At 35.3% G+C, this 11,008-nt stretch overlaps 2 protein-coding genes across 2 annotated transcripts; one reads left to right on the forward strand and one right to left on the reverse strand.

Moving 5' to 3' along the window:
- Positions 1 to 985: 985 nt before the first annotated feature.
- On the reverse strand, positions 986 to 5,123 carry LOC122304685 (probable prolyl 4-hydroxylase 9). Its single transcript, XM_043116952.1, has 8 exons — positions 4,768 to 5,123; positions 4,553 to 4,672; positions 4,221 to 4,378; positions 3,407 to 3,509; positions 2,341 to 2,436; positions 2,145 to 2,207; positions 1,864 to 1,983; positions 986 to 1,265 (listed from the first exon to the last, which is right to left on the reverse strand). The coding sequence occupies exons 1-8, from the start codon at positions 4,906 to 4,908 to the stop codon at positions 1,179 to 1,181; spliced, it is 888 nt and encodes a 295-aa protein (XP_042972886.1). The 5' UTR covers positions 4,909 to 5,123; the 3' UTR covers positions 986 to 1,178.
- A 1,507-nt stretch (positions 5,124 to 6,630) lies between these two features.
- Positions 6,631 to 10,518, forward strand: LOC122304692 (protein CONSERVED IN THE GREEN LINEAGE AND DIATOMS 27, chloroplastic). Its single transcript, XM_043116960.1, has 7 exons — positions 6,631 to 7,023; positions 7,384 to 7,536; positions 7,929 to 8,006; positions 8,694 to 8,789; positions 9,662 to 9,697; positions 9,926 to 10,107; positions 10,194 to 10,518. Exons 1-7 carry the CDS (start codon positions 6,799 to 6,801, stop codon positions 10,354 to 10,356), a joined length of 933 nt encoding a protein of 310 aa, XP_042972894.1. The 5' UTR covers positions 6,631 to 6,798; the 3' UTR covers positions 10,357 to 10,518.
- The last annotated feature ends 490 nt before the right edge of the window (positions 10,519 to 11,008 follow it).

The following is an 11,008-nucleotide window of genomic DNA, read 5'->3' on the forward strand; positions in this document are numbered from 1 at the left end:
TTTGTATTAAATTTGTGATTGTGCATAAAAAATGATATTTACTATGTGCCTATTACTTAATGGTCTTTATCTTCTTTGTATACGAGGCAAAAGAAAAATATTAACAATTGATGTTAAATACATAAATTATATATTTATTGATACTACTAAAATTTTAATATTCTATCATATTTTTATTGAAACTAGTCAATAAATTTATACTTGTACTCTTTCATACATGACATTATATGCTTGAATTGTGTTAATTTTAATATATTTTATCAACATTAAAATAATCGATTCAAAATCTCCATAAATCGCCTGACTTAGTTTGTTGAATCGCCCGATTCATTGATGCAATTCTTATCCAATTTCAACCTCGATTTTGATTTTCAAGCTTTGGTTAAAAGCATTTTATGGTGCTTGACCTCCTGTCTGGCCTAACCAGCCAATTCGAGATCTTAAAATCCCTAATAGCCCAAAGTAGGTTCAACTTATCTTGGGCCCTTTCTCCATAATATCGGGCCTGTAACGGCCTTTATTCAGGGGGTGGGGCACGGTGTGTTAATCGTTAGGATCACATTTCTACCAAGGTAAAAGTAGGACCTACCGACGTCTTACTTAAGAATGATTCTACTACTCAAAAACCCTACAAGAAAATAAAAATAAAAATAGTTGTAGTGTAAGGCAACTAATAGAATTTTAAATAAATGTGTATACAATACACTGTCAATTTTAAAACAGGACTCTAAATTTTTTATCTAAACCCAACGCGGGTGTGAAAACTTACACAACCCTAACTATTTATAGTTAAACTATAACTAACTATTTATAAATACGTACAAGGTTAGCTCGCATTCGTTAAAAAAAAAAGAAAAAGAAAGATAAGTATATATAACTAAATTCAAAGGGACAACTTGCTTGATGCAGCATTAGAGATTAAAATACTAATGCGAGGATTTCTAAGAAAAAAATTATTGACTTACAACGCTTTTACAATTCTAAATTAAATAAAAGACATTTTTGTAAAATTAAATTTATTTTTAATGAAGTATAATGTTATGAAACGAGTTGTAAAAAAGTTTTAAAGAAATTATAGTTGTGAACTTTTCTAAGAACACAATAATATTACAACATGGATACCGATTATCAATCAAAACAAAATTTTAAGTTACACGCCGATTGCAGGTACACATATTTTAATCATCTTGTTCCTGATCCCTGATCCACTTTGTGGCCACCCATTTTACACCTTTAATTACAGGGCAGCTGCCATGAAGTGACGTCTGCCAAAAGCAATCCAATAATAATTACCAGAAGATTTTTTTTTTTTTTTGGATAGGATAATAATTACCAGAAGAATCCGAGGAATAGTTGCAATTCATGCACTTATGAAACTCAAACACGGTGCCAAGGCCCTAGTAATGGAAAATATAAAACAGACGCCTCAAAGCTTAGGACTATTATACATTTGGACCCTATGCTCTTAATTCAGCCAAACATAGTAGTGTTAACTATGAAAAATATAAACAGATTCTTCAAAGCTTAGGACTATTATCCATTGGGTCTCCGCTATACTCTTAATTCTGCCCAACTTGATCGATAAACATACAAAATTATGGTCACCATCGATTCCCGCTAACATTAATTCAGGCAAATGGCTAAAGGTATCCATTCCAGGCGAATGCCTACCCACATTTTGACAGAATGAGGTTTTGTATTTATAATCCCGTTGATGTTTGTTGATCTTTTATAATGGGAAATTTTATTCTCGTTTGAGAAAGTCTTCATTAGAAAGATTGGGACAATGATAATGATAATATTGTTACTAACCGCATCAATTGAAAAAGATTGAGATGATGAAATGATAATATTGTTACTAACCGCATCAATTGTTAGATTCGGGGTCATTGAATAGAAAAGAAGTCCATCCCCTTTGCGTGGTTTCACTTTCAAACCTGTACAGTCTTTAAAATCATAGGTTTCATCCATGTTATAGCCATTCTGCAGATCAGAGCGTGAGCATATTTGAATCCCAAAAAGAGGAATAAGAGAACTGAAGGCAGGCATTAGATGATCACCTAGATGAATTTTGAACAAGTGATCAAACAAAAAAATAAAAATTCTATCCAAATGTATGAAGAGAGACAGCAGTTTGATCTTACCTCAAATGGAAACATGGTTTCCCCTCCTTCAACATTGGATAAATACAAGAGGAAGGAAGCAATCTGCATGAAGATTAAAGAGACATGTTACAATTCTTTACAGCCCGTGCATGTTCTATCCAAACTCACGTTTCTGTAGTTCTATGAATAAGAAACCAATAATAACCAAACAAACACCTAAGCTTTTTGCTTGTACCCTTTGGCTCTTCTGCGGGCCGTACTCGGCAGGATCGAACACATCATAGTGAGAATTATACAATTGCCCAATCTCATAGCGCAAGATGTTGAATGCCTGAAACATGGCGACATCCTCAGACAATTTTAGAATTTTTCCTGAAATGAAAGTGGAACTACTTCAACGAAGAAAACGAAAGCATGTAATAAAATAAATAATTGTCTAGGCATTAAAATCAAAAGCATTGAAGGTATTTTAGCACTGGTGATTTGTAACAACGTATTGATAGCTTGTGTGGACCACAACATAAAAATATAGAAGGCAGTGATGTGCCATTCTAATTCCCGAACCAATTCAAATTTGTACACCAAAATATTGAAAGAGTCATTTCTACTAGAAAGAGAAAAAGAGAGGAGGGGGGGGGGGGGGGGGGGGGGGGGTAAGAGAAAAATCACTAAGATATCCCTATCATTGAGGCAGCAAATTCATGTAATGAGCTGTAAATCAGCATTTTTTCTACAGATCAATTTATTCAGAAGGTTCGGATAGAAGACTCAAAGGTAAGACATGAGATATATGTGTGAGCAATGCAGTTGCATCAGTGATGGCTGCAACTAAATTTACCACCAAATGCAGATGAACAAGAAGAAATTTTCTTCCTGAAAGAAAATCATAAAGAAAAGGAAGAAAAAGGAACAGAACCAAGAAAACAGGTTGATTGGAAGGAGATGCAGATGGCAAGTATCCAGGTATTAACAGCTGGTGTTCATCCACTGCATTTTTTTTAACCAGAAAATAAGAACTTTATTGATGAGAACTAGGCGTAGGCATTCATCCACTGCATTGCCCATCAACCACCACCCCAGGTGGCAAAAAACTATCTAATCTTTAACATTGTACTTAAGATTAACATAGACAAGAAGTTTTCTTCATACTCATAGTCTTTTGGATATAAATGTGTGTGTGTGTGTGTGTGTGTGTAGGGGAGAGAGAGAGAGAGAGAGAGAGAGAGAGAGAGAGAGAGAGAGAGAGAGAGAGAGAGAGAAATTGTTGATATGAAGATGATGATAAATATTATGATTAGTACCTCTCCATGGGCCCTAGGAAGCATTGTCACCTTCGCAATTTTTTCCTCAATGATATCCAAAATACCATTTTTGTCTTGGTCAGCACTAATAAACACGCCAGAACTGTTTCACATGAAGCATAAACCAACAATTGATTATCGTATCAACATAATCAATATGTCCTTAAAATTGATGAAAACTCCTACAATCATGATTATCAATCCTCACATGCAATAAACTTCACAAATAATGCACAGGAGGAAATCTGTTTAAAGTACATAATAAACCAACAGATGTGAGTAACAACTACAGGAACAAAAACAACAATGGCGATGACAACAGCAGCAGCAGCAACAACAACAACAACAACAACAATAATAATAATAATAATAATTGTCATTATTATTACTAGAAGAAGGAAGATAAATACATCATCTGATACGGTAAAGGGAAAGCAAGGGTTAGAAGATATACGATCTTAACATTTTATTGTCAAAGTTGCAGCCTATTTACATGCAAAGCTATTTATCCCGGAAAGATATTATCAGATACTAGTTACTAATCAAGAATCAATTCCACTATTCATCAATTCCAACATACATCACGTGGCATATTGTTTGCATGCATATTCTGCTTAATAACATAATGTACAACCGATTTGAGAATTGATCAAGCCAATTGAGTTGAAGCACGAGAGTTCCAAATTCAAGGAGGTTAATTATTTTACATCTCAATCACCTTATGATACATTCTAATGTTGATTTTCATCTTCAAATGCCTAATCTAATTATAATACCTCACACAAACACACATAAGAGGAGAGAGTGGAGGAACCTTGTTCTAATTCCCTTTGAGTCTTCCTCTGTTTCTCCTGGTCGTAAAGCCACAGTGGACGGTCTAAGATTTGGCTCTGCCATGTCTATGACTCCCTGGCATTGCTCTGGTGTAGCAAAACCAGGAAAATATAGTGCCCGCGGTTTCCAGCTCAAGATCTATGGGAAGTAATCCACAGATGAAACTCACAATTGAAGGACAAAAAAAAAAAAAAAAAAAAAAAAAATAGAGAGGGTGGTGTTGGGGGAGGAAAAGAAAAGAATACAACATGTTTGCACCAATAGCCGAACAACGAAAAAGAAAGGAATCGCTTAAAGAGCAAAACCAAGCACCTGAAAGGGAATTGAAGTAACAGAATCGTCTCCGGTCTCTCCAGGAGTCAACGAATTGTATTCGATTCCCTCGTTGACCGATTCTTGCAGCGTCGATCTCGTCGTACCTATAGAATTATCCTGCGCAATAATTTAAACGGTGATAAACTTTCCACGGAAAACAAAAAAAATAAAAGAAAAGAACAAAAAATAGGAGAAAATCAGAAGAAAACTACCTGAAGAGAAAGGAGGGTGGAGGCAAAGAAGCCGGAGATGAAGAAGAATGAGCAGAGGAGGAAGACAGCCGGTAACCCTAGCTTGTTCGTCTTCGCAAAGCACCAATTACAATATCCTTTCCCGCTTTTGCCTTTCATCATAAATATATATATAGGTAGTATATGTATATCAGCCACAAGGATCGTTATCAAAATGAAATAAAAGCTCTGCTGCTCCCTCTCTTTTGATCTTTGAGAAGAGTCCGTTCCGTTTCCCTTATTTCGTTGGGGTTGGGGCGGTGGTCATTGGTCAATTTGAAAGACATGGGAAAGCAGCCGAGCACGGCATTTTCCTCGTAGAACATTGGAAACCGTAAACACCGCGGGAACTTTCTCTTAACGGTATGATTGCCCCGGCTTTGTGCTGCCTTTTTTTTTTTTTTATTGTCGAAAAAAAAAATATCTACAATTCCTTTTACTATTTTTTAATAAAATTATGTTTTAAATTGAGAATATTATTATAAAACGATATCATTTTTAAACTATTGTACAAAAATATTTTTTTTATTTAAAATAGGATTGTTTAAAAAATTATAAAAAAGATTATATATATCATATAAAAATAAGAAAAAATCTACACAACCTCCTAACATCCCAACATCCCATTCTTTTTCAATTTTTTAATATTTTTTTTTGAATTTATTCTTTTTAAATTAATTTAATTATTTTATTTATTATTTATATATTAAATATTTAATAAAAAATAAAATAATAAAAATTAAAAAAATAGTGAGGTGTTGGAATGTTGGGAGATTGTACAGCAAAACTTTAAAAATAATATGACATTTGCGAGATTGACTGTACTGTATCGGTCTCGACAGCCTGCCTGTAGTCATTATTGTAGGTAACGGGATTGTACTCTTTTGTCTCACAAATATTATAGATATAAACGAATTTAATATATATTTATATATATATATATATATATATATATATTTAAAATAAATAAATAAAGAAATATAGTGTGCTCTAGCATGCATATAAATGTTCTCCCAATGTCAACAGGCGGGCCTAAAGTGATATGACAACATTATAAGATGCGTGTAAGAAAAATATATACTATCATTAATAACTGTGGTAAGGTACAGAAAAATAGAATTGAGATATTAAAAAAATTAAACCCACACGAAATTAAAATCCAATCCATAATTCAATGAGGGATATTGTATCTCACTGGGAAAGTGTTAGAGATTTATCTTTGATTATTTGGCAGCTAACAACCCATTCTTGATCTTTCCACCTCAAATCGAGTTCGAAATTTTTTACAATGGTAAATGACTTGTTTCTGTTACAATGGTAAACATGAAGTTTCTGTTAAATCACTGGTTTTTTCCAAGTTCTTATAATGAATTTTGAGCTGCAATTATTGACTAATTATTTAGAAATATAGTCCTCGATCATTTGGTTGGTACAAAATCACTACACAATTTGAATGGCTCAGGAGAAAAACAAAAAATAATAATAATAATAATAATAATAATAATAATAATAATAAATATCCACCGGTCTTGCTCAGTAAAGCCCGTGCAAACATCAGGAATACACTCGAAATTGCGTGGAAGAGAAAAGCTGCCACGTTGAGAAAGCAATTCTGCTTCACCCTGTCCCTGTTTTTCAACAAGGACCAGAACATCTGGATAATCTAACTCCCAAACCTCATCAAGTGAATGGTATGAAACAAAGTACGTGGACAGAAAGTTTAAACACTATTAAAGTAGGGCAACGATGAAATGGCAGTCCCTGATTGGTGACTGTCCTCTCAAAGTGGCAAAAATAGTGGTCCCAGTAAGGAAGCAACAAAACCATTATGTGAATTTGTATCCATCATTTGCCTCCACGTAAATGATATATGGTTTCTAAAAGGATACAGTACTAGCCCTCTACTTCTCTTCCTCCAAATCTAACCAAAAAGCAAGAACTGAAAAGGGAAACAAATTCAGCATATTATCTCTGCTGCTGCATCTATCATAGTAGTTCCGATTCTGGAAACAAATGATCAGGGTAAACGTGTATTGCTCTCTGATTCCCAGTTCAAGCCAAGTCAAGCTTGGAAGCAGCTACGGTTCATGGACCATTCAGTATCACAGGGCTTGGAGACGTTGTCAAGGGACTTCCGTCAAGGCCTTGAAAGATGAAAAAGATGGGGAAACAAGTGGATTCCCAAGTCGGAACTGGAATCCCGGACTGGAAATTGAGGTTCCTTTCGAGCAAAGGCCGGTATGTTTAGACTGTAATCATGTACTTCAGCACTTGTTATCACAGCAGCAATAGATGTTCCAGTAACTTATTTCTGCCCCTGCATATTAGAAAAATACAACCACCAAATGATTGGTCAAAGGGCATACATGATCCCCCTTAAATGTCATGCAAACCTGTAATATTAACTTTCTGCGAAATGCATTACTTTCCAAAATTTTCCCGACACTGATATTAAATAAAGGGATGAAAGAGGATAATTAGGAAAGCATGATAGTGGGTGAAGCATGTCATGGGTCAAGAGGACTCGTACAAGAGATTCAGATGTATCGTGCGCTGTATCACAATCAATTCACACTCAGTTATTTGCTTCTGTTACAGGTGAATGAGTACTCCTCTCTAAAAGATGGAATCCTATATTCATGGGGTGAACTTGATCCCGGGCCCTTTTTCCTTCGTCTTGGAGGCCTCTGGTTAGGAGCTTTCACATCTCTGGGAGTGCCAATTGCAGCTGCAAGCTTTAATCCTTCAAGGGTGAGATCAAACTAAAAATGGCCACTTTTGTGTACAAAAGCATCAACTTTTTTTGGGCAATTTTGTGAATAAATTTTGGATAAATATTTTCTGAATAAGAGGAGACCAAGACAGCAAATGAACCGTCATATTTATAAGAACACCGTCTTAAAATCCATGAGCTGTTTATATTTGGAATAATACTTCATCTTTGCAAAATTGCTCAGAGCCTACCAGTGACATAATTTCGCTGCTGCTTTATATTTAGGACAATACTTGATCTTTGCAAAATTGCACAGAGACCATAGGCTCAATCAGAACAGACTCATGCAAACCAGCATGAAATGTTTCAATGGTTGAACGATCTTTTTGTGAATATATATTTACTAATTTCCATGTTTGAACCTTTGCAGGAACCTCTAAGATTTGTGCTAGCTGCTGGAACAGGAACTCTTTTTCTTGTGTCATTAATTGTCTTAAGAATTTACTTGGTATCTTCTTCTTCTTCTTCTTCTTCTTCTTCTTCATATTACAGTAGTTTCATTTCTATAGTGCATGTTATGTAACTTCGACAGCAAGCACTAACGGGATAATTTCTGGAGAGAATGACCACAAAGGCCATGTAGGAAATAATAGATTCAAAAACATTAGTATGGTCTGTTGCCCTCCAACTACAATCAAGAATAGCTCTGGAAAGTCTTTGAGATCACTATTTCAACTATCATTCACTTACCAGTCAAATGTGCAGGGTAAACATATTTATTTTTTACAAATAGCTCGGAGATTTATTGGCACAGCCAAGGAAACAAAAGCACCACCTTTCAAGATATTTAAGTTAGATTCACATACTGACAGATTCAACAGTACTATAATTCTTATGAATAATATTGAATTCTTCTAATTTTGACAACATGGAGGCAAACAAACTTTATGGGAGACAACATGGATTCAAACAGAAAAGCTTGCACATTAGTTCAACCACACCAACAAACTAATCCAATAACAAACAGGAGGTAGAGCTTCTGAACTACAAAATTAGAAAGATTTTAAAGCAATATAGACATGCACAACCTGAACATTCATAACTTTTAAATAACTATCAGGTTTAAATATAGAACCTCTATTTCTTCACCAGTATCCATAAAACTAATAAACAATTTTGCATAATTATATTGCAGGGATGGAGTTATGTTGGTGATAGACTTCTATCGGCAGTGATACCTTATGAAGAGAGTGGATGGTATGATGGGCAAATGTGGGTAAAGCCGCCTGAGGTTAGCATCTTCATGCATTCTTCTTTCTTTCTTTCTTGTGAGGAGACCAGGGGCATCATTAACAATGGGAAAATTATATAACCAACTTTATGTTCTTGATTTGGGGTATCTGCAACATTTCTGCTACTGAATATTAATTACAGACAGCAACTGGACATGCCAGTGAAATAATAAAGAATGGATTAATGGATTAGTCAACCTCTTAAGAGTACTTTGACTGAAAAAACTTGTGAGTATTCAACTGAAAGGGGGGTAGAGAGATTTACTACAAGACAAGATTTATTGAAGAGCCTCATAATCATATAGTACGTTGAGAAATTTGACAGGTTTTGCTCTTTTGAATATGTATTACCATCGCTTAATAATGTTGGAACCACAGAAGCGTCCATGGATCATTTGTTTCATACATAGACAAACTGTACGGGGCCATGTAAAAGAGAAGTGCATCTTTAATAAAAATTGTATACAGCCATCTAATATTGGAATAAACAAAATTATTTAATGCATGCAAACCCAGATAAGTACATATATTGGCTTTACATGCACTAAAACTACCCATTTTACTACCGCACTTCACTTGATACAATCCAAAGGCAGCCGAAAAATATGGGAAGTATCTAAATGGGTGGTATAAATCAAGTGTGTTATCCTAAAACCGGACAAACCAGTAAGAATTTCAGTCAATTTTAATATTCAATTATAGTCGTTCGATAGAGGTCTGTTGATTGAGCATTCTGGTTGATGACGAGATGAAATGACTGAGGCATGATTCATTTGCATTAGCTCAACAGACTATAGAGACAAACAGTGTAGATATCATGCATGTTCCAATTAGCAATTGGAAATTAACAGCTTCTCGTCTTATGTTGCAGATCCTGGCCCGGGATAGATTGTTGGGATCTTACAAGGTATTAAACAATATAAATGAATCTCTTTCTTGTTTTTTGGTAAAATAACGTTTGCTATGATCCTGGGAAAGTGAAGTAATAATGTTAAACAAATGCAACACACACACACAGACAGAGCTTAAGAAAGGGCACAAATGTATCCATGCTAGACATTGCAGTGGTGTGAACTGCAGTTTATGATATCTTTCACTGGAAGATGAAATTCATATGGAATATTTATGTCTCTAGGTGAAGCCAGTTATCAAGAAGCTAAAACAGACACTAGTTGGAACTGGGGCGTTACTTGTTACAGCAGTTTTTATTTTCATCTTTGCTACACCAGTGGAGGATTTCTTTCAAACCACCTTTGGCACAAAAGAAAACCCATCAGACATTCTATCTTCAAAGATCAGCACAAAGTTCAATTTAAGGTATAAATATACATTCCAACTGTGCCATTAAAAGTGCACCATATGTTTCTATTTTGTCCTTGAACAATTTATTTTAAACCTTGTAGAAAAGAGGAGCTGCTTAAATTGCCCATCGAGGTGATGGCTGATGATGATTTAGCAGCTGCAGCAGCTGAGGCTGCAGATGGAAGACCTGTCTACTGCAGAGATAGGTTTTATCGTGCATTAGCAGGTGGACAGTACTGCAAATGGGAGGATCTAGTTAAATAATGGGGGAAAGGGGAGACACTAGACAACATATTAAGTTCCATACGATCATAGTGCCTTGCAATTTCCATTTAATTGACGCATGCTTACAAATTTATGCCACTATTATAAGGAAATCATTTACATAGTTTAAAGAATCAAAAGCACTTCAAAATTTATAATCTATACAACGCTTGTTATCCTCGCAGAGTCGAAATCGAATCCAAACAAGTTTAGAGGCAAAATCTCAGCCATAGAAAAGTTGGTGGTTAATCGCGTAAAAAAAAAAAAAAGACAGATGATGATGAACTTACTGTTGCAGATGGAGACAAAGAAGTAAACGGTGCCATGCACCGTTTACTATTTTGGCATGTTAGGCACCGAAGGCACCGTTCGGTGCTTTTGTTAGGCACCTCCCCACCTCCCTAAAATCATGCAGCAAATTGCTGCATAGTATTGATTTGCTCTCCTATAAATAGGAGAGCTTAAGCATCAGAGAGTGTGCAGCGAAAGTGCAGCGTGCAGACAGAGAGTGGGAGAGACAGAAGAGAGAAACAGAGAGTGGGTGAGAGAGAGTTTCTGTAAAAATCAATTTCATAGTGAAATTACAGTTTCTGTGGACGTAGGCAGTTGCCGAACCACGTTAAATTTCGTCCCTCCTTTATTTAGATTCGTT

The sequence above is a fragment of the Carya illinoinensis genome, chromosome 1, assembly GCF_018687715.1.
Source record: "Carya illinoinensis cultivar Pawnee chromosome 1, C.illinoinensisPawnee_v1, whole genome shotgun sequence".
In the NCBI taxonomy this organism is placed as follows: domain Eukaryota; kingdom Viridiplantae; phylum Streptophyta; class Magnoliopsida; order Fagales; family Juglandaceae; genus Carya; species Carya illinoinensis.